Genomic DNA, 24,425 nt, shown 5'->3' with positions numbered 1-24,425 from the left:
ATGAGGGAGCTTAGCAGGAATCCATGTGCATTCTCCCAAGTTTGACCGCGATCCGGACAGGTGTAACACTTTCCGCGACGCCGTCTTGATCGACATTTCCTTGGAATAGGTATGCGAATCAGAATCGGCCGACGGCTCAACTGATGGATTGAAGAGGAAGAAAGAGAAATTGATCAATGACTTCATTTTTGGTAAGAATCATTCGGATGCATGCTTTAGGACTGCTTTGATCCCTAACATGGATGCAGTCCTCTCCGATCGCCTTGATTTTTCTTTCCTTCTCAAACTTTCCATGCCAAATGCACAAACTACGTGGAAGCAATTGGGGCTTGCAGAAAGATAATTGGTGGGAACCGCCAAGACCGTTTTTTGTGATGTGACTTTTTCCAAAAGCTATTTGCCACCCGCTTTTTTATCATTTCTAAAAGCTATCCGCCACCTGGTTTTTGATCATTTCTAAGTCCATTCAAGCAGACTCGAGCGTCATCCTGATACGACCAGCAGCGAGGAAAGAGAAAGCCGATTGATTTACAAGAAGCATTTTAATTGCACTGCGCGGTACGTATTTATAAAAAGCGCCTTCAAATCCAGCTAGCGCGGCGCGTCATCGCGTAGACGCGCGCGTCTTCCACCACTGAATCCTTTCTAGAAATTCGAACCAAACCATCCTCATTCCTGTATTTTCCATGGCGGCCATTCCAGCAAGTCCTGTCCAGGTGTCGAAAGCCAACACCGGTGGCAGCGGCGGTGCCCAACCTCCGCGAACGCCAAACGACTTCCATGGAAAACGCACCGAACATGCTGGCGTCAACAAGAATTCGTATGTCTCGCAAGTTCGCAACTCAATTCACCGCTGCACCATGGCTTTTCCGCGCCTCGGAAAGGCTTGTCAGGCTGACTGATTGTAGGACTTTCTGGAGCGACAAATGCCTCCGCTGCGGAATGCGTGCTCATGGAGAATGGACACAGTGCAAAAGGTCCTGCCGCTTCTGCGAACGAGACGACCATATAGGCGCTAGGTGTCCTAGAAAGAGCGTGGCTTTCTACAAAAATTACGGGATCGGGGGCCCGTCGGGGTCCCCAGCACGAACCCACCAGACAGGACATGACGAACGCGAGGCCTCAACCCAATGGCCAAGGTGGTTCACAAGGCCATAATTTTCAGAGCCCGCCTGTCGGTCCTCCCGATTCTGTTTCTTCTTCTGCGCCTGCCTCTGTGTTCGGCCCTCCGCCCGCCTCTCCTTTTGCGCCTCCGCCCGTTTCTGCATCCATCCACCCGCCTCCGCCTCCGCCATTCCCTCGCACCGCTCCGGCTCCCGCTCAACCCCATCAGCCGGCACATCCAATGAATGGCGTGGCTCAACCAGCGCCACCGGACGCAAACGCCATGCGGGGGTTGATAGTCGAGAACGAAGGCCTTCTCGCAATGTCCTTCAGAATGCGGAATGAAGTTGCATGCTTGCAACAGCGCCTGGCCGCCGCAGAGCAGCATCCGCCTCCCATGGTAGACGGTCGCCTGCAGGCGGAAAACGCAGCGTTGCGACAGAATCTTCAAGCAGCAGAGGACGAAGTGCGCTTCAAGGATGCCGAGATGGCAGACTTGCGACAGCACCTTCAAGCAGCAGAGGACAGTGTGAGCTCCATGGATGCCGAGATGGAAGTGTTGCAACACAAGCTGCGGGAAGCGAAGCAGAATCGGCACACGGAAGGGCAGTGCTTGCGAGCGGAGATTGCAGAGTTGCAACAAAAGGTGCGCAGTGCGGATGATCGCGCGACGGCCGCACAAAAAGGCTGGTCTGCGGACAAGGCAAAGTGGAAGTCAGATGTGAACAAGCAGACCGAGAACAGCAAGACGATCGCCACAACCATCAGGGGTCTGCGTGACAAGCTCAAGGACGTTCGCGCTGAAAAGGAACGGTTCGAAAGGGAAAAGGAACGCTTCAAAAGGGAAAAGGAACACTTGAATAGAGAAAAGGAAAGCTTCGAACGTGAAAATCAGCTCTTGCGTACTGAAATAGAAGCGCAAGTACACATAAACGGAATTCTGATAGGAAAAAATAAGAAGCTACGGAACGAGGTCGAATCACTCGGACTTACGAATGCGGATCTGAACGAGTTGGTCCAGAAACACAAGGCGGGGGACTCGGAGAGCTAGAAAGTCAGAAGTTTATACGGCAAGAGGAGGTCGACTGGGTCTGCACACTCAGCACGACATGGAAAAAGAGATCAAAATCCATTCCCTGGCCTGGAGCGCCGTTGGGAAAAGATGCTGTCACTCTCATATCCGCGAGTGCTGCTCGCTCTGTCGGCCTGAATGGACGAGAATGTGTCCTCACTGGGAAGGGGGATGCAATGGATGAACGTCAGGGATCCGCAGCCGGATTCAATTACGCAAAAGATTACTACACATTCAAGCAGAACGGAATTGGATTGAGCACTTGAAAATTCAATCATTACATCGAACAAGCCTCAACTTTGGCCTGCACATTCGAACTGATTACCAAGACATTCCCGGAATCCTTATTTGGCGGCATCTTCCACCGCAGACTCGTTTCGCTCCCGCCACATATTCGTAAGTGACTCAAGGTACAGTCGTCCGTTCGGCCCTTGTCTCTCCGCGAGAATCTCGAAGTAATGGTCGGGACTTGGCTCCACGCTCGCATTGTAATTGTATATATACTGGGCCTTCTTCTCGGGCGTCATGCACAAGAACAGCGCGTCGCGGTAGGCGTACTTCAAGATGTTGTGGACGACGGACAGCTGCTCCACCGAGAAGTATAGCACCGTCTCCTGGAACTCTGCATTCTTTGGGCGGGGCTCCCACCAGTTCAAACCGCGCCTCGGGTCCCATATCTCGAGCAGCCGGGTTTTTGACTGATTGACCAGAAGGAAGCAGCCCTCCGATTCCTCCGGGGTCGGTTGAAGCTTGAGTGGATCGGCCCATTTGACGTTGACCATGTCGAGATCGAATACGCGCCAGGCGGCACGCATATATCTGTCGTTGGGCGTCAAACGGTCGAGTGGCTGGCGGAAGTGCGAGCCGTAGGCGTATGGGAGGTATTCGACCCAGTTATAGTCACCGTTCGCAGTGCTGGGGACGAAGGTGTTGCGCGGGACGCCCACATACCAATGAGCAGAAATGTGAAACATGACGAAAAGAAAAATATGCCAGCTTATGATGACCAACCCGAGGCCCCATGGACCCAAGAAGTCGTAAGATTTCTGCTGCCCTGAACGCGCTTGTGGCATGTTGCCGTTGCCTCCTGCTACAACAGGTCTGGCGTGCGCGACTAGACGTCCGTCATTCAGAGCGTTGCTCGGACCACGTGATGGGGACCTGCGGCGCCGTCGGGGCTTTTCAGGAGACCGGTCTGAATTGAAGCTCGAAGCAAAGTCGTACGGATTCGAAGTGGAGATTGAGATGGGCATCTTGGATCAAGGACCATGACGAGAGAGATGAAGAACACGACGCACAATTTACGGAATCATCTCAACAAAGAGAGGTGATGTGCTGCAATGAAATAAACAAAGATTGTTCACAAACAAAGATAAATGCTCGAGGGTGATGCGTTCGGAAATATCGCTTGATTTTCTGTGGTCTTTTGTTTCTCCTTTGTTCTTGTGAGAGCATCATTGCAATGCTCCTTGGTAGAATGTATCGAGGCTCGTCGGTGTCATGTCCGACAGTGAAAGGCTGAAAGACGACCGGCCAAGCTCACAATTAGACGAAACATGATAGCTCGGATAATGGTTACCTCGAACCAGGAGGAAGCTATGTCCTACCGTCGAGAGGCAGCAGTGTAGTTACCATGAAATAAGCAAGCTGCAACGAGTGGATCTAATGAAGAGCGACGATGAGACCCAAGGATGCTGTGGGGAACAGAAGCTGAAGTGCCATTTCCGAGTGTCCAGAAAATGCAGGATCCCCAATGCTCGCGCAGTTGGTTGATGTTCTTCCCGAGTCGTCGCCAGATAAAGGAATCGAATAGCGAGAAATGGTTTCTTTAGAGACAGACAGCCGCGAAGATAAATGATATGTTCGCTTTGAGAACCTGCGATACTGGAACGACTAAAGTTTTGTCCTTGTTGGCCGACTTCATCACTCTGGCTCCGCCTTGATCTCGACTCCTGAGCTCGGTGTACTTCTCGTGCTCTTGCTAGCGCGGCTAGGCTCAACAGCGAAGCTCAGAGTCGTTTGCCGTTTCACACCTCTGGCGTTCATGCTCCTTAGGTCCTCAAGCTCCTCATTGCGCTTTTTCAGTGTCGCACGCAGCTTCATGTTTTCAGCTTCCGCCTTCGTTGCTTCTGCAAGAAAGCGGTCACTCTCCTTCTCCATCTTTGCCAGATCTCGTTTGTGTTTCTTCTCCATTTCCTTCCTCTCTGCGTTCCTCTCTGCGACTTCAGTCGCTAAGGTGTCTTCCGCCCTCCACGCGCGCTTTCGAATCTCAAAATTCTTGTCATCCGCGGTTCGCAGGCGCTGTTGTAAATCCGCATTTTGATGTTCCAAGCGCTCTTGTTCGGCAGCAGATTCAGTCAAATTGTCTTGCGCAGTGTGCAGGCTCCGCTGTAAATTTGCGTTTTCTGCCATCACACTTGCGTTCTCTGCATGTCATTGCTGATGCATGTACTGAGCCCCGCCCATACGCAGCATCGCAATTTCTTCTTTCTGCCTATGGCACTCGTTGTCAAGTTCTCTCATCCTTTGAAGCATCCAATCGTGACCCTCCAAAGTCTGATGATGAAGACATTGCAGACTTCTATTTTCAGACTCCAGATTCGCCCTTTGGGCCTGCCAATTGACGAATTCAGAATTGAATCTTTCTTCCGCAAAATGCTTCTGTCGTTGTGCTTCCAAAAGCTCGGCATTCATACGCTCGATTCGAGCCTGCAACTCGCGGTTCCGTCGCTCCGCAATCTGGCATCCATTTTCATTCGCGGCTTCACATCGGATTGCCACTTCTAAACGCTGTCGCAAGTCTGCATTGTCGTTTGCCAAATGGACCTCTCTGGAGTTTGGAGGATGTTCCGCAACGGACAAACGATTCTTCAGGTCGTTGATTTCGGCGTAGGTTCGGCCAAGCGCAGTGGAAAGACGCTCGTTCTCGTCGGCCATGCATTGAGCGGTTTGGACATCCAAGAGATGCATGCTCGAAGTAGAGCCAGAGGATTGAGAGGACGGGGTCGAGGGAGTATCAGCTTCGTCGGATGTGTCCGAACCATTGGTGTGCGGTCTGCCGTCGTCGTCGCCGTCGTCGTCTTCGTCGCTTGTTAGAAGCCCAGCGTTTGCCTGTTCGCAAGCGCACTCCAATCTACGCATGTCCTGCGGCGAGATTGGCGGAACAGCTCTCTTGATCTTGTAGAAGCTCGCGCTCTGTTGGGGACAGCCGGAGCCGATGTGGTCTTCGCGGGCACAAAAGTAGCAGGGTCTACGGCAGTGGGTCCAATCCCCATGGACGTGGGACCCGCAGCGAAGGCATTTGTTGGCCCATAGAGATCTGCAGTCATTCAGCTGATGCTGATTGTGGAATGTAAATGTCCTCTCTGCGGAGTGCTTTGCATGACGTACGAAAACTTGTAGACTCGAGTACCAGACGCGGATGGGCCGGCGCGGGATTTGCGAGCGTTGGCAGAAGATTTGGAAGGCTGGCCGTCGCCACTCGTGTTAGATTTGCCCATTGTTCGTCTTGGGACTGCAATCGAGACTGATAGCGTAGGTAGATTGTGGTAACGTCGGTACTATGGAGGAAACTGGACGCGCGAGGCGGGAGAAATTCATAGGGCGCGTCACTGCTCGGGACGCGTCGCGCTAACCTGATTAGGAAGAATATTAATACCGACAATCAAACGCCAAGTCGGAGCCTAGCAGAAGAGATGGCGAGCATTCAACTAAAATGATGATATTTGATGTCAAAGTCGCGTGGCTTAATGTGCAGTATTTTGAATTTGTCAAGATGTATGCATGCACGGAGCATTTAAGTGCTTTCGCACCCACAGACGTGGGCATTCCATCATGCAATCGGACAGGAATAGAGAGCATTCAAGCATCCCTCTCCCACCTTGGAGTTGATGTTTTGTTTGAGATCCACTGTGATACTACCCACTATCGTCCATGTCCATCTCATCCTCATCGTCCAATTCATTGCCAACGACAGGCAATCCTGACTTGAAGTTCTTTGCCGACTCCCCTGGGACTAAGATCTTGCCATTGAATGCGAGCGCATGCCCATTCTCATTGAACTCATTCAGCGACGCGACTTTCCAGTCAGTATCTAGCTTAATGAAAAGGCCGTCGCCAACGCAGCGCCAAAAGTCGACTCGGAAATTTTGTTCCACTGAATCGTCGTGGAACCACAACTGAAGGTCGGTAGGGCAATACCGGCATGACGTTATTTCAGTCGTGTGCGGATAGCTGCATGTTTCCCAGGAGAGTTTCTCATCCCAACCAGGATTATGTGCCCCAGTCAGTGTGCAGGGGCAAGAGTTGCCCTCCCGACAGCCAGCCGTCCCTGGCATTTGAATGGGTTTGCGAACGCTTCGGACTCGGTCGACTGGACGACGTCGGTTGTGCTCCAGGTGGATGTGAGGGCACACGTCGATTTGGAAAGGTTCGCAGAGCAGAACAGACAAGAGGTCCCTGCCCTTGATGCTGTAATGTCCGTGCATATACAGCTTATCTTTGAAAATCCGAAAGTCGAGCGTGATGTCGAATAAGTTTCCAGGGTCCTTAAAGGGGGACAATCTGATCGAAAACGGCAGTTGGCTTAAGGGCATACCAAACTTGGCCCCATAGCGATGTCGCATCATCACCTTGTTGACATGGCCGTAATCAAGCATGAAAAGTGGTTGGCTGATCGAAGGGACCGGGATGAGAGACTTGACTGGCTTCGAGTTCCTGTCGTAAAACCATCGAAGCTTATGATGGAAGTAATCGTTGTCGCTGGGACCATGACCCGGATCGCAGCAGGAGTCCATGCGTCTTATGATCATGTCGTTCTGGCAGATCATCCACCCAGGAAGGTCTTTGTGCAAAAGGAGAAGAAAATTTGCCTTTTCCAATTCTCTGAGATTGGTGACTTGACCTTTGAATAAGTCCCAGGTACTACGGCAAGTAAGTCCAAAGGCGGCCAGACAGCTCAAGGGAAGGAAGCTTCCAATGTGGAGGACCATTTCCGGGGGAAGATCCAAAACGTTCATTTGTCTCATGGCCATTTCGAGCGGATGGGTTTCGGCGTTGGCGGGCGGTAAATTGGTTCAATGCTGTGTTGCGAGCCCCGAAGGCTTTATATGTCCATGCCCACATCCATCCCTTTGTTGAATTTGTTGAGTGGGAGACATGATCATGCGCTCGGCGTGGTGCTGGTAATTTTTGGACTTGTAAGCTTGGCATTTTGCTCTCAACTCAACAACAGGCAGTGCAGTCGCAGCGACTGAAAAGAATAGTCGAGCTTTCGAGCTTTGGAGCTTTGGGCGCACTTTCTATTTGCATTGTGGGACTTTTGACGAGCGTCCCCATGATCGAGACTCCAACTGAACAACCAAGTCTTGAATGTTCCTGACGTCAAATCTTGACCGAAAAGAGAAGGTTTTGTATTGACACTATCACGTCTAATAGAATGGTTGTGACGTCGACCCGAGAGACGTAGACATTTGAAGCTCTGCTGCCAAGTTGTGATTCAACCCAGTTGGCTGAAATTCCAAATGCGCTCTCACCGACAATCTGTAGCCCACAACCGGCCTCTGTGCCTCGACACATCGTTTTCTGTCCAATCAGGCCAGCCTTTCATTCCTTGCAAAGTTATGCAATACAAACTGTGGCCTGAACAGCAGCGCAGCTGAACCTTTCACCAGTCGTCATCGTCTTCGTCGTCTACACCAAAATTAGCACATGAATCAAACGACTGGGAGCCAAAAGAAGGACATACCGCTGTGGCTGACTTTGCTCTTCCTTGCCGCCAAAGCACTTGCCAAAGCTCCAGCAAGCCCGCCGTCCGCACCTGATGCTGGAGCACCGCCACTAGAAGCACCTCCTGCAGGTTTCTCGCCTCCAGGAACCAACGCTGCACTTCGGTCTCTCTTTTCTGAATCAGATACCTTCTTGAGTTTAGCTCCGCCGCGAATGTCTGCCAAGAGGTTGTCTCTTCCGCCGCCGCCTGCTGGCAGCTTTGGTGGCGCAGGAGCCGATGGAGGACCTCCTGGCGGCGGGGGCGGGGCCGGCGGAGCGCCAGAACTCGGCGGCATTGGCGGGGGCGGTGGAGCGCCCGTACTTGGGGGCATTGGCGGGGGAGGGGGCGGCGGAGGAGCGTTTGCCGATGGAGTCGATGGTGGTAGCGGCGGAGGCGGAGGAGCGGCGCTTGATGGAGCTGGCGGTGGAATCGGAGGCGCTGGCGGAGGTGAAGATACATTGCTTGGCGGAATTGGCGGCGGCGGGGGCGGCGGGAGGTTCGTCGATGGTGGCGGAACTGGAACGGGACGAGAAGCAGACGGGGGCAACGGCGGAGGAGCTGGAGGAGTTGCGCTGCTCTGTGGCGGAGGCGGAGGGGGCGGCGGAATTGCAGCGGGCGATGGTGGAACTTCCGGAGTTTTTGGCGGGAGCGGAGGTGGCAGAGATGGAGTTGGAGTTTCGCGCGGCGGGGGCGGAGGAACGGGACCACGAGCGGGCGGCGGTGGGGGAACTGGGTTTGATACCGATCTCTGGCCGGTAAAAGGAGGCGGCACGCCAAACCTGTGCTCCGTGGTGTCGTCGCTTGGTGACTTTGGAGGACGCGGCGGGGGCGGAGGGCCAGCGGCAGTGTTGGAAGAAGCACGAGCCCTTGCAGGAGGAGGCGGGACGTGTGCGAATTTGCCAGCGTCTGCAATTGGTGGTGGAGCCTTGAATCTGGGCTGAGGAGGCGATGGCGCAGGCGGAGGTGATGGTGATGATTGCCGCATAGTAGGAGCAGCACCACGCCGGCGAGCTGGCGGCGGGGCCGGGGGTGGGCCTCTCCTCGAAGCAGACGTGCTACCCGTGTTTTGAGGGCTCAATTTGCCGGCCGGGGGCGCTGATGGTGGAGGTGGTGGGGGAACCCTAGACCTTTGTGCCTGCTCTGCCGCTCCACTGGCCTTTTTCTGTTCAATGTACATTTTGATAAAGTCCGCGTTCTCTTCAATCTGCTCTTCGGTGATACCCATCCCAAGGAGTTCCTGCAAAAGTGGCTGCCATGACGGGTCTGCAGTGTCGATTGCGGAGTTGCGACTGCTCTGATTCGGGCTCGATTGACTCGTAGCGGTGGGAGAATGAATGTTCATGTCCTTTGGTGGAATGATCGAGTGGTTGGCCTGTTGCTGGTGCGAGTTCTTGTGACCAAACAGGCTGCCAGTGATACTGCCGAGCAAGCCATGTCCGCCGTGATCTTTGCCATTGGTTGCCGGAGCCATGGAGCTACCAGCGGAAAGCGCAAAGGGCTTATTCTTGGTATTCTTGTGGGCATTCTTCTCACGCTCGTCCATCTTCTTTTTGAACTGCTTTGCCTCCTTCTCATCGGCAAATGACAGGGCAGCCATGCACTCCTCGAGCTCAAACGTGTGAAAGAAGGTTCGGTCCTGATTGTACTGAAAAGTGTCGTAGATTTCCTGGTCCCATATTACGCCTCTGTTTAGTGGCTAAACGCATGTCAGTGGACTGTCCCAGGCGACCCAGTCTCAAACTGAGGTTGGCTCACCGATATGTCGACGAGCTTGATCCAAAAGGTGTTGCCGACCAAGTCGTTGGCCAGCACAGCGGCACCCTGCAAGCCAGTATACGTCCATCGTTGCCTGTTTGGATATGCAATGTAGAGCTTTGCGACGGCAACGGCGTGGATCTTGTTGGAAGCCTTGGGGACTGTCCGCTTCACCGTTTGCTTGTCCTCGTCGGACAGGATGGAGGGCATCGTGGAGACTGTCGGCCGATGGCGCTCAGGAGAGCAAATGTCCGAAGTGGTCTCGCGACAGGCCGGTGGTTGGGCAGCGGTGCGGTATAGGTGGTAATTTGAGGTCCTGCGTCATAAGCAGGAGAGAGGGGCGTAGGCGACTCGGGGCTGCTCGGGGTTCCGCAGGCGTCAGCGTACGACGCAGGGCACAGCCCGCCAAGTGCAGTCGAAGGCGTGTCGCGGTATGAATAAGACAATGTACCTCAGTCGGATAGGTGGTGCGCGTCCCTGAGCACTGCCTCTCCAGTTGCCTTGGAGAGCGGTTGCAAGGTGTAAGTCGAGTGGCCAGTTGCGGGTTACCCGCCGCGCTTCCCTGCCACCCCGGCGAGGGTTACTAAGCACCCATCCCGCCTGAGTTCTACAATGAATGCTTGCTGGAGACCACGCAGGAGCGCAACAAACTCGAGTCTCCGGGCGAAGACTTTGACATTCTGTAGAAATTCGACTCAACCAATGGGGCTTATTCTTCTTCCACCAGATGTCTCTGAATCACAGTCTGCGGGTATATCATGGATTTCGTATATAGATTTTGCGAGGCTTTGCCCGCGGTTTTGATGGGCCTCTAGGCCTTTCGCTCGGTTTGCTGTGGTCCTTCTGATAGTCGAATAGGCGAACCAGCGCATCCACTGTCCATAGGGCTTCCTTTTTCATGTCCTCGGGCTTTGCTCTCAACGCCTCTGATTTACAAACCAAGTTTATTGTGCCTTTCAAAGTCCCTTGCGATTCGACCTTGCCATCGACGACTTTTCGACCGCGTGTATCCAAGCCTCGCTCTACGAGCGCCGCTCTGAACGCTGCCCTCAGCTTTCGATTCGTCTCGTCTCTGATGAAGCGTTTGGGGGAAGTTTTCAGCGTCGTAATTGCAGCCCACCATAGACAGTCTTTCTCTGTCGCCTCATACTTTCGTCTCAACTTGATGTGTAGTGGGTGATCGCGATTTACTAGAATCTCGTTGCCAATGTATCCTAGCTTGTATGCCGGTTCGTAAAAGGCGTGAAAAATGGTCGGGGTCTTGCCCACTTTAAACGAGATGAAGGGTTGAGATCGTCTTGTTCCGACAGGCAGCTCAATGCGAGTGAATCTGAACGGGGGCACTGTCCAAATGGGAGACGTGAGTTCTGGCGTTGAGCGGTTCAAAAGGGCGTCTTGTTCGGTGGGTTGTAGAGGGCGAGCTCGACTTTCCACTTTGACATGAAAGGAACCATGACGGCAGTGGATTGCGGAAGGGAATCGTCTCGTTGGTATAGTCAAGATGCTGGCCCATCTTGTGGCTTTGCGCGACATTGTTGACGTGGTGTTGCCTGGTAGCGCTTGTTCAGAGCGAAAGAGCTGGAGAGTTTGACTCAAGAGGCGGCTGTCGAGAGAAATTCATGACTCGAGTCAGGATTAAGTCGTTGCCGACTAACACCACCAGAGACAGGGGATGAGCAATGAACACCAAAGGACACCAAGATGGAGACGTTCAGCTCTCAGTGGCGATACAACAACCTTTTCCTGAAACTCTCCTCAAGCGCACGCTTTCAACACCGTCCCAACATCGGACGCCCCGGAGGATGCCGGTTCCATTCGCCGTCAACCTATCAGATATCTTGCACTCCAAAACGTCGAACCCGAGTACGACAAAACAACAACGATTCCGAGCAGTGGAGCTCTTCCACGACTGTTTACCGCGCATCTTTCGAGATCAGCCTAGGCCAGCACTACTGCCAATCAAAATGGTCGAACCGATGAGTTCCTGGCGACGCGCCTCGACCGACATGTGCCACGCTAGCCGGTCCGCTGATCTGCAGTAGCACCACGACGACCTAGCACAGCGAACCACGAACCACATCCTCTTCCCACCACCAACACCATCTTTATATGGTGATTGGAGGATGTGGGCTTGCTTGATGCCGTTCTTCCTGCAACGCGGCCGTCCAGCTGACGCGCAACTCGTTGCTCGATTCATTCCTGGCACCAATGCGCGGCGTTTGATGCTCCCGTCACAGTGGACCCATCCACATCGCTTAGCTCGCAGCATTCCTGAAAAAAGATGCCTTCTTGGGCTCCTAACGTTCCTGGCATTTAGGAATTAGGAGATACGAAGCCATCTCGGCCCTTGGCAATACCAGCCAGCCGCGCGTTGCGACGGGCCGGAGAAGTCGCACTCACAACCACGGTTTTATCCAGCTTCTGCAAGGCGTGCTGGCTGGATGGAAAATCATCAAACGTTGAGGGTGGCGCTCGCTCTGCTCGTTCTCGGTGCATATGGAGAGCGGACAAAGAGCTACATCGGGCCTTTCTGCACGACATGCCGGCTCGGCACGAGGAGACCTTCCGAAAGGAGAACAAAGTTGGACGAATAGCGCAGCTTGTACACCATCTTTTTTCCCATTTTTCCAAATGGCTCCGTGGACCAGCTGACGGCTTTGTAAACCCCTGGAAGGTGAAGGGATGGCGCTGATTCGTCCCCGCGTTTCCCAGCACCGTGGCACTCGTCTTTTAGCACCCTATATACCCCTCCTCTCCACACGTACGGCGTGGTTCGTGCAAGCCACCCGCAGCGGCCTTGCACCGTTTCTCGGAGTCCGCAGCTGCCGAGATATTTTTATTGGCCAGAGCCATTGAATAGCACATGTTTCCCCTCATCTTCAAGGCGTAAGATCCAGGGCCAGGAACGAGCTTTTTCTTGGCCCACAGCTGGCTTCAGGGCCAAGTCCGAGAGTCGATATTGTGCCTCGTGCGGCAGGGGCTCAGAAATAGGTAGGAGCGAACAGACGGTCCGAGGCAGACGGCCCTGTGGCCCTGAAACGGCGCGGTGGTCCCGTCGTAGGTGGTGAATACGCTGGATTGGCGGGCTTTGATTTGATGTTGCTAGCGTACACTGCAGAGAAAAAGGCCGGAGCACGTGCAAACAGTCGCGTTTGTATAACTAGAGCGTTGAGGGTCACTGCATGATGGGTGCGAGGCTTTGTTGGAGCGATCAGAGCGCACTCCCTCGTCTTGGTTGGTTTAATTGAGCATCCGTGTTGCAAGATGCTGCTCTCTTCCGCTCTTTGGGCCCTTGTCTTTTCCACGACAGCCTGGGCCGCACCCGCAACACCGCCCACCAGCAAGAAGCTCGGTGTGAGGTTTGAGAAGCGTGCGGATGAGCTGCCAACCCTGACGCTGCCGTATGGCACATGGCAAGCAGCGGAATACAACGAGGATGCCGATGTCAGTCCCCGATGATCATTTACCTCCTCCCTTGACTGACGGCGCGTCCAGTTTTACACCTTCAAGAACGTCCGTTACGGCGCGTCCACGGCGGGCGAGAACCGGTGGAAGAAACCTCAGGCGCCCTCCAACAACGACACCTTGCAGGACGGCAGCTACGGGCCCATATGCGTGCAAGCTCCCATCGAGGGTCTGAACTTGCTTGGTCCCGGCAACGACTCACCAATAGGAGGCGCGCTCAACCAGTTCCTGGGCGGGATACCACTGCCAATTTTCGATGGTGGTTCCGAGGATTGCTTGTTTCTGGACCTGTATGTTCCAGGTGATGCAGTCAGGGATCCAGATGCTTCGAGTCTCCCTGTCATCTTGTGGATCCATGGAGGTGCTTATGGTAAGTGTGATCAGCTTGGTTTGAATTGCCGTGGCACATGCCGAAAGTAGTCAGATACGGGGCGGTTGACTGTTGTTTCGAGAAAGTGCTGACTTAACCAGTGTTTGGTAGCAAGGATGCTCTGAGCGCCATTGGATTTTACAAAGGCGACGGAGTAGTTGAACAGAGCGGCGGCAAAGTCATCTTCGTGTCTGGCAACTACCGACTTGGCGCATATGGTTTCCTCGCTGGAAAAACCATGGAAGACCAGGCTGTGCCGAATGCCGGCTTGTGGGACCAGCGAGCCATGGCCGAGTGGGTACAAAGCTACATTAGTCTTGTAGGAGGAGATCCGGAGAACGTGAACGCTTGGTAAGATTTCCACCTACCCCTGAGAATGATTTGCTAACGACACCAAGGGGAGAGAGTGCCGGCGCTTCGTCACTTCTGCATCATCTCATTGCTCAAGGAGGAACCCTTGATCCGCTTTTCAAGAGAGCCGTCCTTCAGAGTCCGGCTTACCAGATTATGTGGGATCGAAATGGTACGCTCGAAGACGTCTTCCAAAACTTGACCTCTCTTGCTGGCTGTGCTGGCGAAGGTCTGGACTGCCTTCGTACTGTCGACGCTGCAACACTCGACACCGCCAATACAGCGCTCATCAAATCGGCAACTGATGGAGCGTTTAACATCGGCCCCTCTGCTGATGGGGACTTCATTAGACAACTTGCCCCTCTGGAATTTGCATCAGGTAAGCATCTTTCCTCCAAATTTGCAACAGCCCGTACTCATGCGAATCACAGGCAACTACTGGAAAGGCATCGAGTCTCTCATCATCTCCCACACCTCGGATGAATCCGAACTTTTCGTTGATGGACACATCCAAACCGATGAGGAGTTTTCCGAGTTCATTCACGACATCTTCCCGGAGTATGCCGAAACGAGCGGTATCAACGCGGCAATCGAGAGCTTCTATCCTCCTGTCAGCACCAATGACACATATGATAGCGTGACGGACCGCACGAAGGGTTTCGTTCGAGACACCTGCTTCACCTGCCCTGCCCGGTTCTTGACCGAAGCCTACGCCGGCTCAACCTGGAACATGGAATATGCCGTGACGCCCGGATGGCACGCAACGGACCTGCTACCGACCTTTTACAGCAGCTACGTCTCGTTTGGTGGCGACGTTCCAATCACTCTCATCCCGGGCTTCGGAAACCTTGCGCAGGGCTACCAGAGCTACCTGACATCTCATGCACGTAGCGGTGATCCGAACACGTACAGATCAGACAGCAGTCTTTTGGGCCTTTTTGCCACCGTCGAGTGGACCCGACCGACAGACATTACAGCCGAAGACTTGGGCAACGTTTTGAAGGTCGAGGATCTGGGCTTTAGCCTTGGTTCAGACGATCAATTCCCGTACAGCCATTGCGACTTCATACGACAGCTCTGCGCTGCCGTGACCAACGTTGGCGGATATGCGGTGCCTGGAACGGAGCAGGAACAGAGCTTGGTGGCGTTTACTGGCGACGCAAGCGCGAACTACACTGGACTGGGAGCGTAAATTTCTGCAAGCCTTTGCTTTGCGCCGAGGTGTGGGAGGGGTGCTTGATCCGGGCGTTCAGGTTGATTTTCATGATCATCGCCCACGGGGGACTAGATTTCGGCCAATGCATAGTGTGCTCGAATACACACGTCTTTTTCAATGGCGTGCACAAGCAATGCAAGAGCCTTGCTATTCTGCAATGCCGCGGCTCTTGGCTCGATTTAGGAGCTACGAAAGTCGTATTTGATAAGCCCCATGGCCTCGATGCATCCAGACCGTGTCTACTGCGGCGTGGTCCGAGCAACAGATGATTTAGACCTGTCCGGGGATAAGCTGGACTTTTGTGCGGCTTGCTGACACTAGCTTTCTTTTGTTGCTCGTGGGGGAGTAGGGTCGACGTTGGGTATCCAGAGAGCGGCTTCTTTTTTCTTGGTGTCGCAGAAGCAAGTGCTATTACCGGATCGGCCAGCCATCAGGCATGTTACAATGACTGGATTCAGGAAGCATGATGGCTTCTCAGAAAAAGACGAGGATCCAGCGAGATTCCCATCCTGGGACCAGATCGACTGAGAGTATTTAGGACAGGCCAGACAAAGAGTTTTCAGGATTCCAAGAAACATGCGAGGAGAGACCATTTCAACTCCATTCCGCAGCAGGACCAATTGCTTTTCCAAGCCCGGAGCACTCTCCGGTATACCGGTCGCAGCTCAGACATTTTTGTTTGCGCTTCCAGAACTAGGCCAGCTCGGTTATGCTGCATGTCGAGTTGGACCGATAAGGCTGAAGGAGAGAGATTGGGTGGCGAAAGAGAATCCCTGGCGCGAGGAGCACAATTGAAGCCGCTGGATGTTGGCGACGTGATGGAGAGAGGGCTGGAAGGGATGGAATCAAGATATAGTTTGAATGTGGGGTGACGTCAAAGGATTCATGACATGGAAGGCAACTTGGGGTCTCCCCGCTGCGACAATCTGGAGCTCCCCTCGTTCGCCGCATCCATGCGCGCGTCTGTCCGCAAACATTTTTCACGACTCCACCGCCCATTTTTGCTTTCATCCACAATGAAGTCGTCTTTGATTGGACCCCGATCGGCGTCTTCACACTACCGGCCTAGATACCGGCAGTCTAGACCAGCTGTTCCATGTGCCTGAGGGCATATGCGGACTGCCCGGGACGGGCCTCCCATCATCCCTCTCGTGCCTCTTGCCCTCATGCATCCAACAAGAGCGCTTCGAAACGTGTCACGACCTCTTGCATCGTCAAGTCCCGTCCAATTCGTGCCTGCCACCCGCGGCGCCAGGGCTCAACGCTTCCCAGGTTTCCAAGGACCCTTCGAGCCGCCACGGACTCTTCGACAAAACCGCAATCTAGACATTGACCAAAATCCCCATCGACCTTCGCATCAAGACTGTTTTTCGATCTACCGCACTGCTCGATTGAGGAGCATTCGTCATCTATGCACATCGGACTTCTTCCATCGGGCGACTTTGCGATTTCCCATCAATGAAGCCAAAACGACCACGCCGACACATTCCGTACTTTCCCAAGGCGGAGCGCATCTTCTCTAGGTCGACTTCGCCCACAGCTCAAAGCCCCTATGTTATTTATGAGCCGGACACGGAGCGGACGCCCCTCGCGCTATTCGACGAGACCGCGAACGAGATTAACTATGGAGGGCCAGAAGAACCTGGCGCGGCTTGGCCTCCAAAGCCGTCCGAATTTTGCGGAAACTATTTGATGCCAACTCTCACGCGAAACGAACGCCTTCGCCTGACAATGATATGGTATCACACCCGGGACCTTGCCGAAGATCATGAATTGCTGCAACGACTTCAGACCACCTTGGGCCTGGTGAAATCGTTTGTCGGATGGCCGTATGTTATATGTGGGCTTATGGATAACCATACCTATACTCGCCTGGTCACCGAAGGGCTACCGTTAAGCATTCTGCCGCGAAAGGAAACCATGTGCGCGCATACCATCAATTCACGCTCGGGGGTAAGTTTGAATCTTTTCTCCGACAACCATATGAATGCTCCTTAAACGCATTCCCTGGAGATGGACCACCATCGACAACCCCTCGGGATGATCTTGTCCGTCCTACTCCGTCGACTGTTGAATGCTCCCCTTCCCGTATCTTGTTGACTTCGCAGATTGTCCTCTTTTTTTTTTTTTCACCCCACTCTCTCCTCGAGACTGTTGCTTACAAGGAGTCTGCAGATGCTCGTGGTACCAAATATGCTCGACGATCGGAGGTTTGCTCGCTCGCCACACGCTGAATATGCCGGTTTGAGATCATACGGAAGTGCCGTGCTCCGCTGCACGACAGAGTCTGGCGAATGCGTCGCCCTTGGTTCTCTTTGCGTAGCAGCGTCCGTAGAAAAGGACCTCCCGACCGACAAACAAGCTGCTCTAGCGCAATTCGCCGATATACTCAGCGCGGAGATCGTCAACAGATCACGCAACATGCGCCAACGTCAGCGACAAAACATGGCCGACCACCTTATACGATTGAGAGAGGAAGCCTCTTCTGAAAATGCAGAGGACTTGGTGCTCCAGGCGCTGCGAGACACGTATCCGACAGCTTCAGTGATTTCGCGAGATTCGGACGACGACATGGTAGAACTCGACAATCGGGACCCAGTCTCCTACACGGAGTTTGAAAATGGACTCTGGGAGGACACTGAGCTTCTGGAGAAGCTGATCCAGACTCGGAACTACGAGAAACTTACCTCGGATCAGACCATCAGGGCCATTGCGCAACGCTGCCGCAAAAGACCACATCCCCGTTATTTGATTGTGGCCTCAAACGACGTCCAGATGGTTTTTGATGACATTGACGCTTGGTTTGTCGAAGCGTGTGGCGTCATCCTCTTTGATTTCTACCAAGAGTACTTGCTGCGTGAAGCACTCCAGGCCAAGGATACCTTCACGAAGTCTATAAATCACCATCTCCGGACCCCTATCCACGGGATTCTTGCATCTGTTGAGATGCTTGCCGAGGAGCTATCGGCAAATTCTGCCGTTCGCTCAGCTAGAAATGCCGACGAAGTATCGTCAACACCTGTTTCCCTTTGTTCAAAGGAGTCCGACGAAGACAAGTCTTCCAATGGTAGCGGTCGCCATTATGTGGAGTTTGCAACCAGAGCTCATCTCTACCTCACTTCAGTAAAAGACTGTGGGAGGGAACTCATGTCGACGGTCAACAACATGTTGATGCTCAACCGTTGGGCTGATTCGAGCCGCTCAATGAAGCCAGCCTCTCTCTACGAGCTGAACCAGTTAGAGGCAGAAATGGTTCGAGACATAGGGGCCATGCTTCCCGAGGCGCACTTAGCTTCAACATCCATTCTGTTCGACTGTCAACTATCTGGTTCCAGCATTGTGATCATTGACATTGGCTTGTTGAAGCAGTGCTTAGAAGCCTTGATATCGAACGCGATCCAGTCCACGCCAGATGGAAGCGTCCTAGTCGTCATATCCGCCACAAAGGACTACACTGTTCTTCAATTCGATTTCATCGACTCTGGTTGCGGAATCAGTCAACAGGTCCAGGAGAAGATTTTTCATCCGTATGAAAAGGGTGACAGCCACTCACGGGGCATTGGGCTTGGACTCACCATTGCGTCCAAGATCGCAAACGCCATGAATGGCCATGTCTACCTCGTTTCTTCGGAGGTCGACAGAGGATCTCACTTTCGAGCCGAGTTTCATAATCCAGGATTTGCTTGTCCAACCGCACGAGAAGAATTCGTGCAGCCCGGTTCTCCCTCGACCGCGCGGACCTATTATGAGGTACCCACCGGTGAATCATGGTCGGCATTGGTGGCAAACTTTTTAAAGTACCTCGAGCATCGCGGCTATGACAAATCAGACGAGTCGTCTCAAAATGCTCTCCACGTCGTCAGATTCACGGAGAGCGAGGATGACCTGCGCAGCCTGATCAAGCAAACTGATCGTCACGCGGTGACGGTATGCTTAATACCTTCTAGCGCAAAGATCAGACACTTTGGTCGCCCACTTGACGGCAAGCGGACATTCTTCATCGAAGGCCCCTTTCTCTCTACCAAACTTAGTGAGGCTCTTGGCAAGATTGAGGCGACCATTCACCCAAGCGGAGACACCCGAAGGGATAGCTGTCCCGTCGGCTCCCCTCAGGGGTTCGAGGATCTGTTCGACCGCAAACTACGTATTACCGACCCGATCCATGCCTTACTGGTGGATGATAATGCCATCAACCTGCGTATACTGAAAATGTACTGCGAGAAGAGGAGGATTCCTTATGTGCTCGCAGTGGATGGCCAAGAGGCCATCGACCACTATACCAGCAACTTGGCAACGTCGCCGTTTAACTTGGTCCTGATGGACCTGCAGATGCCTGTCTGTGGGGGAATCACGGCTACGAAGAGCATTCGGGCGCTGGAGCGGGACTCTGAGAGTACTCCAGCAGTCATGTTCATTGGTAGGTTTTTCATCAAATCCTGGGAACAGCTCCTAACCACTCCCAGTTACCGGCCAGGACAGCCCCGAAGACAAGTCCAACTCGAAAAATGCAGGCGCCGACGAATTTTATGTCAAACCCATGTCGATCAAAACCCTGGACGCCGGCATTGGTCAGTACTTTGAGCAGATAGCTCGCTTATAGTAAATGAGGAGGATTGTGGGATCGCGCCGACAGGTGGATTGGACTATTGGTACAGCAGCATCATCAGATGGCGTTTTTCGACGGGCAGCGGGCCCGCAAATTTCCTTGTCGTTCTTCTTTGCATTAGTTTTTCCTTAACAAGCGCTCCGAGCGAGCAGCTTTGGCAACGATACCCCGGTCGTAGCATGGAACGGCGAGTCTAGAGTAATCAGGTATAATGGAAGGGGGGCATTCGGGGACTAGGACAAAGCTATAGAGAGCATCCAATCGCTGGCCAAGAATCAAGACTGCGTCTCTCCATTTCTATTTCCACCTCGGTCCGCTGTCGGCCGAGCATTTCGGTCCGCTGCCACGCGGAGGCGTGGAGTTCCCCAGGCGATCCCCAGAATCCCCACGGGGAGTCGATAGGAAGTGGGCGGAATGACGACTCTTGTGATGGGGATGCAGCTGTTGGTGATGCCAAAAATCCTCCAACCCTGAAACGCACTTGGCGTTAACGGGGAGTTGATTAATGACCCCCTTTTTATTCACTTCATCTGCACACGACCAAATCGATACTAAGTGGCCCTGCTCGCACGAGCTGCATCGATGTCAATAGGAATCCAAAATGCGCAGTGTGAAGCGCTTGTGTAGGACGACTTTGACGACGTGAGTCGAGATAGGCAGAAGATAGAATTCGGCAGTTGAGAACTAGCTTATCGGCACTTGTGGTTAGATCTGTGGGCAGCACCAATGACAGGCGGCAGCGTGCTGCACCAAGGTTTGTGGCTGGGTCGGATTTAGATTTGGGCGACGAGGGCCGTTGTAGCTGTGTCCAGTTCGGGCCAGCTGTTAGGCGCTCGGTTACCGACGACAGGCACGGTCCAGAGACAACAAGCACATATTCTTGCGATTGAAGCTGCGGTACAAGTTGGGTTGAAGAATAAATGGACTTGTGCACAAGATTGGCAAATGCGGGGACAGTAGTGGGTAGCGGGCGGCAGTGAGTGTTAGCGTTTGGAGAAGAAGACGGGCCGGTACTTTTCGGCACTTGTATGCCCAGTCAAGACCAATCAAAGACAATCAAAGCGTCTGGGGCCATGTCCAAGTCAAACAAGCCCGAGGTCATGCTGCTTCTGCCGCATACAAGAAGATGATGCTGCGCGAGCGACGACCGTTAGTTGATCCAGACTGAACAGAAACGAGAAACAATGGCTTCAGGTACGCCCTAAACACCACAACGGCGACACACAACGGCCGCTGACCACCACCGCAGTCGCTCCTCAAGCCGTGGCTGCTGCTGTCGCGGGCGCTGCCACAGCTGCAGCCTACATCGACGCCAAGTTCCACCTGTCCAAAGACTTTGTATCCAACCGCTACTTCGGCGCAGCTGCCAGCTTCTCCGCTGCCAAAGGTATTGTGTTGCACCTCCACCACACAATGCACCGCACCTTTCCTGTTCCGGCACTCTGCCCGCACATTGCTCTCACGCCTCCGCCGCTAATCGCCCTTTCGCGTCCATAGCCCGCGCAAACCGCAACTCGCTTTGGTACGACTTTGAGGCTCAGGTCAACCGCCTCCCCGCACACGAGCAATGTCTGTGGAGCCGCAATGGCAACTACACTTGGCGCGAGACGCACGCCCAAGCCTGTCGCTATGCCCAAGCTCTCCTCGAACTCGGCGTCACCCCCGGCACCCTCATCGCAACCTACCTCAATAACTCGCCCGAGTTCATCTTTGCGCTTCTCGGCAGCTGGAGCATCGGCAGCGCACCAGCTCTGATCAATTACAATTTGGGAGCCAAAGGATTGATACATTGCCTCAAAATTAGCGGAGCAAAGGTATTGCTTGTCGACTCGGACTCTGGCTGCTTGCAGCGGATTGAAGAGGTCAAGGATCAATTGTTGGAAGAGCTTGGGATCAAAATAATCGTGCTGGACGGAGCGACCAAGGACGCGATCAACGCGTTTGAGCCCAAGCGCCCGGAGCGCAAGTTCAGGGAAAACGTCAAGCCAGACTTTCCGATGTGCTTGCTTTACACAAGGTAAGATGCGCCACTGCCGTCATGGCCAACCTACGCTAAGATATGTTAGTGGCTCAACCGGCCTCCCCAAGTGCTGTCCATTCGAGGTTGGAAGAGCGTTTGTTCTTCAGGGTCCGCGCATCAAATCCTGTGGAATGAAACCAGGGCCCAATGGCGACCGCTGGTACAATTGCATGCCATTCTACCATGGGACTGGGCACACCGTCGCGGTGACCTGTCTGACCACCGGCATCACCCTCTGCATTGGCCGCAAGTTTTCTACTTCTGGATTCTGGAATGACATTCGGGATAGTGATGCCACGGCCATGGTCTACGTCGGCGAAACCGTCCGCTACCTTCTCACCCCGCCTCCAAGCCCTCTAGACAAGCAGCATCGCGTGAAACTCGCTTTTGGCAACGGCCTTCGGCCAGACGTATGGGCAAGATTTGCGGAGCGCTTCGGCATCGAAACCGTGGCCGAAATTTTTAACAGCACTGAGGGTGTGCTTGCTCTGCAAAACATTTGCCGCGGCGAGTACCAGCTAGGTGCGGTAGGCCACCAGGGAGCCATCAACAGGCGGAAATTCCACGACATTTACATCCCCGTCGAAATCGACTACGAAACCGGCCAAATGTACAGAGATCCCAAGACTGGCTTCGCGAGACGGAAGCCCTACGAGGATGGTGGTGAGATGCTTGTCCGGGTTCCCAACGAAAAGGCCTTTGTCGGCTACTGGAATAACCCCCAGGCTACGGCGAAGATGTTTGAGCGCAACGTTTTCAAAAAGGGGGATCTTTTCTACCGGTCTGGCGATGCGCTCCGGCGGACTCCTGACGGACTCTGGTATTTCATGGATCGGCTGGGCGACACGTACCGATGGAAGTCGGAGAACGTCTCAACAGCAGAAGTGTCGCAAGTTCTTGGCCGGGCGTCGGGCGTCGTGGAGGCAATAGTCTACGGCGTCGAGGTTCCAGGTAGGCCAATCCTCTTCCCAATGACTCCCACTTTCTCCAACGCTAATCCACACAGGCCACGACGGCCGCGCTGGCTGTGCCGCCCTGAACATCGACCCCGCCCAACGCAGCAGCAACGCTTTCTACGCCTCTCTCCTCGCACACGCGCGCAAATCACTGCCGCGCTACGCAGTCCCCATATTCATCCGCGTCATCGCCAACCTGCAGCCCATGCACAACAACAAGCAGAACAAGGCGCCACTCAAAAAGGAAGGTATCGACCATGCCAAAATCGCAAGCGGTGAAGGCGGCCGCGAAGATCGGCTGCTCTGGCTCCCAGAGGCGCTGGGGATCAAGGGGAGAGGCGAGGGCTACGTTGAGTTCAACCCGCAGGATTTGGCGGGCTTGCAGCAGGTCGCTCAGGCGCAGACGGGTGGAGGTGCTGTTGCTGCGAGATTGTAAGGCTGAGTGCCATTTCTGATCTTTCCCTGGATGACGTTGTGAGAAGATGGTCACACCTCCGCTTTCCCTTTCCTACAGCTGGACTGATTGACCCCGATGTGCTCACGTTTGGCCGTCGGCTTCTTTGTCAAGCGTTGAAGCGTGTTATCCTGTCTGGATGATTGTTAAATGTACGCTACGCCACACCTGTTCTACTCGGCAGGCAGGCTTTGGAGGTGACAGTTCCGTTGGATCTGTATGTGGACTTCGATGTAGCAGAAGAATCAAGAGAAAAGGACCTGTCGCGACTATCTATCTTGTTCTCACCCACACTCGCCAAGATGCGTGCAAAACTGCAAGAATACAATGGCCCTGGTCTGCAGCTCTTATTCAAAATCTTCAATTCTCGTAATTATCTATCCTCAAGGCCTTGCAATGGTAGCTTAGAGGTGGCGGTTGCTTGCATGCCATCATGATTGTGTGGCGACGCCGTGCTCTTTGCAATCTGAAACACCTTTCCGAATATCTTCGGAGTCCGAGCAAAATCGCCACTAGAAGTCAGAACCCGGTATTGCAACGACGGAGTCCCACAGCTCTTGGGCAGAGGCATGTGCATACATACTCACCACCTGCCGTTGTGCCACCAAAGAAGGTAGAAGAACAGTAAACCGCAGCAACAACAACAACTGTTTGCACCAAAGAAGGGCAGGGGCGCTCCAATGCTCTCCCTCCGGTTGTCTGTGTCCTTCTTCGCGGTCAAATACCGCAAGTCCTCTGACTCTAGCGCAAGGATGCTTGATACCCACGTGCACACATCTGGCCAGTCATCAGTTGCCCGGCCCTCCTCGATGACAAAATTAAAAAAATTATATCGGACGCTTAGGACTTTCAATAGTAGCCGCTCGCAAACTTATTTCATGATGGCAAGCTGGTAGGCCATGCATGAGCCGACGAAACTGCTGCAGTGCAGACGAAAACATGATGAGGCGTATGTGCTGACGTGGGTACGTACCAAGTCATCTGCACTGACAGGAACCATATTTTGGTACCTTTTGAGCACTGAGATATTTCCCTCGATGTCCCGCTCAAGGCGAAAGACAGCCAATGGAGCAGGTCAAGTCGACCAGAAGTCGGACTCTCGGTCCTCTTGTCTGCCGAATCGATGAGAATGGCCTCAACCATGGATCCATCAACTCATGAAGGATGAAGAGGAAATAGGAAGGCGTCGAAGAGGCGCATGATTACATGCCTTGGTGCTCGGAAGACGTGGATGTAGATATGGGTTAGTTGTTATGCAGTCTCATAGAGCAGCAGAATCGACACTGTGC

The 24,425-nt window shown here is 53.7% G+C and overlaps 11 protein-coding genes across 11 annotated transcripts; 5 read left to right on the top strand and 6 right to left on the bottom strand.

Annotated features, from left to right (window-relative positions):
- Positions 1-1,426: 1,426 nt before the first annotated feature.
- Positions 1,427-2,155, top strand: BKA78DRAFT_352035 (uncharacterized protein; the record flags this gene model as incomplete). The annotated part of the gene is made up of 1 exon (XM_066891281.1): positions 1,427-2,155. The coding sequence occupies one exon, from the start codon at positions 1,427-1,429 to the stop codon at positions 2,153-2,155; it is 729 nt and encodes a 242-aa protein (XP_066745550.1).
- Positions 2,156-2,520: 365 nt separating this feature from the next.
- On the bottom strand, positions 2,521-3,429 carry BKA78DRAFT_352034 (uncharacterized protein; the record flags this gene model as incomplete). The annotated part of the gene is made up of 1 exon (XM_066891280.1): positions 2,521-3,429. One exon carries the CDS (start codon positions 3,427-3,429, stop codon positions 2,521-2,523), a length of 909 nt encoding a protein of 302 aa, XP_066745549.1.
- A 364-nt stretch (positions 3,430-3,793) lies between these two features.
- Positions 3,794-5,676, bottom strand: BKA78DRAFT_342937 (uncharacterized protein; the record flags this gene model as incomplete). Its single annotated transcript, XM_066890406.1, has 3 exons — positions 3,794-4,602; positions 4,645-5,495; positions 5,567-5,676. The coding sequence occupies 3 exons, from the start codon at positions 5,674-5,676 to the stop codon at positions 4,100-4,102; spliced, it is 1,464 nt and encodes a 487-aa protein (XP_066745548.1). The 3' UTR covers positions 3,794-4,099.
- Positions 5,677-6,093: 417 nt separating this feature from the next.
- On the bottom strand, positions 6,094-7,209 carry BKA78DRAFT_294761 (uncharacterized protein; the record flags this gene model as incomplete). The annotated part of the gene is made up of 1 exon (XM_066886398.1): positions 6,094-7,209. One exon carries the CDS (start codon positions 7,207-7,209, stop codon positions 6,094-6,096), a length of 1,116 nt encoding a protein of 371 aa, XP_066745547.1.
- Positions 7,210-7,542: 333 nt separating this feature from the next.
- On the bottom strand, positions 7,543-10,341 carry BKA78DRAFT_311844 (uncharacterized protein). The gene is made up of 2 exons (XM_066888250.1): positions 9,699-10,341; positions 7,543-9,639 (listed from the first exon to the last, which is right to left on the bottom strand). The coding sequence occupies exons 1-2, from the start codon at positions 9,906-9,908 to the stop codon at positions 7,891-7,893; spliced, it is 1,959 nt and encodes a 652-aa protein (XP_066745546.1). The 5' UTR covers positions 9,909-10,341; the 3' UTR covers positions 7,543-7,890.
- Positions 10,342-11,261, bottom strand: BKA78DRAFT_311843 (uncharacterized protein). Its single transcript, XM_066888249.1, has one exon. It carries the CDS (start codon positions 11,229-11,231, stop codon positions 10,455-10,457), a length of 777 nt encoding a protein of 258 aa, XP_066745545.1. The 5' UTR covers positions 11,232-11,261; the 3' UTR covers positions 10,342-10,454.
- Positions 11,262-12,514: 1,253 nt separating this feature from the next.
- Positions 12,515-15,076, top strand: BKA78DRAFT_368654 (Alpha/Beta hydrolase protein; the record flags this gene model as incomplete). The annotated part of the gene is made up of 5 exons (XM_066892638.1): positions 12,515-13,142; positions 13,194-13,533; positions 13,635-13,884; positions 13,932-14,263; positions 14,316-15,076. Exons 1-5 carry the CDS (start codon positions 12,963-12,965, stop codon positions 15,074-15,076), a joined length of 1,863 nt encoding a protein of 620 aa, XP_066745544.1. The 5' UTR covers positions 12,515-12,962.
- Positions 15,077-15,366: 290 nt separating this feature from the next.
- Positions 15,367-15,908, bottom strand: BKA78DRAFT_311839 (uncharacterized protein). The gene has a single exon (XM_066888248.1). It carries the CDS (start codon positions 15,691-15,693, stop codon positions 15,418-15,420), a length of 276 nt encoding a protein of 91 aa, XP_066745543.1. The 5' UTR covers positions 15,694-15,908; the 3' UTR covers positions 15,367-15,417.
- An 11-nt stretch (positions 15,909-15,919) lies between these two features.
- Positions 15,920-16,472, top strand: BKA78DRAFT_311838 (uncharacterized protein). The gene has a single exon (XM_066888247.1). The coding sequence runs from the start codon at positions 16,197-16,199 to the stop codon at positions 16,431-16,433; it is 237 nt and encodes a 78-aa protein (XP_066745542.1). The 5' UTR covers positions 15,920-16,196; the 3' UTR covers positions 16,434-16,472.
- Positions 16,473-16,500: 28 nt separating this feature from the next.
- On the top strand, positions 16,501-20,150 carry BKA78DRAFT_281238 (uncharacterized protein). Its single transcript, XM_066885628.1, has 3 exons — positions 16,501-17,053; positions 17,276-19,517; positions 19,564-20,150. Exons 1-3 carry the CDS (start codon positions 16,559-16,561, stop codon positions 19,698-19,700), a joined length of 2,874 nt encoding a protein of 957 aa, XP_066745541.1. The 5' UTR covers positions 16,501-16,558; the 3' UTR covers positions 19,701-20,150.
- A 606-nt stretch (positions 20,151-20,756) lies between these two features.
- On the top strand, positions 20,757-23,118 carry BKA78DRAFT_368652 (uncharacterized protein; the record flags this gene model as incomplete). Its single annotated transcript, XM_066892637.1, has 5 exons — positions 20,757-20,900; positions 20,956-21,093; positions 21,204-21,723; positions 21,773-22,677; positions 22,733-23,118. The coding sequence occupies exons 1-5, from the start codon at positions 20,891-20,893 to the stop codon at positions 23,116-23,118; spliced, it is 1,959 nt and encodes a 652-aa protein (XP_066745540.1). The 5' UTR covers positions 20,757-20,890.
- Positions 23,119-24,425: the final 1,307 nt, after the last annotated feature.

This window comes from Phyllosticta capitalensis (genome assembly GCF_038381095.1).
Source record: "Phyllosticta capitalensis strain CBS 128856 chromosome Unknown BKA78scaffold_4, whole genome shotgun sequence".
NCBI classification, from domain to species: Eukaryota; Fungi; Ascomycota; class Dothideomycetes; order Botryosphaeriales; family Phyllostictaceae; genus Phyllosticta; species Phyllosticta capitalensis.
This window is presented reverse-complemented; position numbering and strand designations above follow the sequence as displayed.

Excerpts from the sequence above, each read along its gene's own strand:
- BKA78DRAFT_311844 (XM_066888250.1), bottom strand. The coding sequence starts at position 9,908 with ATGCCCTCCATCCTGTCCGACGAGGACAAGCAAACGGTGAAGCGGACA. Across the intron at positions 9,640-9,698 it reads TCAAGCTCGTCGACATATCG|CCACTAAACAGAGGCGTAAT; the intron begins GTGAGCCAACCT and ends ACATGCGTTTAG.
- BKA78DRAFT_311843 (XM_066888249.1), bottom strand. The coding sequence starts at position 11,231 with ATGTCGCGCAAAGCCACAAGATGGGCCAGCATCTTGACTATACCAACG.
- BKA78DRAFT_311839 (XM_066888248.1), bottom strand. The coding sequence starts at position 15,693 with ATGGTCTCTCCTCGCATGTTTCTTGGAATCCTGAAAACTCTTTGTCTG.
- BKA78DRAFT_311838 (XM_066888247.1), top strand. The coding sequence starts at position 16,197 with ATGTGCCTGAGGGCATATGCGGACTGCCCGGGACGGGCCTCCCATCAT.
- BKA78DRAFT_281238 (XM_066885628.1), top strand. The coding sequence starts at position 16,559 with ATGAAGCCAAAACGACCACGCCGACACATTCCGTACTTTCCCAAGGCG. Across the intron at positions 17,054-17,275 it reads CCATCAATTCACGCTCGGGG|ATGCTCGTGGTACCAAATAT; the intron begins GTAAGTTTGAAT and ends AGGAGTCTGCAG. Across the intron at positions 19,518-19,563 it reads TCCAGCAGTCATGTTCATTG|TTACCGGCCAGGACAGCCCC; the intron begins GTAGGTTTTTCA and ends AACCACTCCCAG.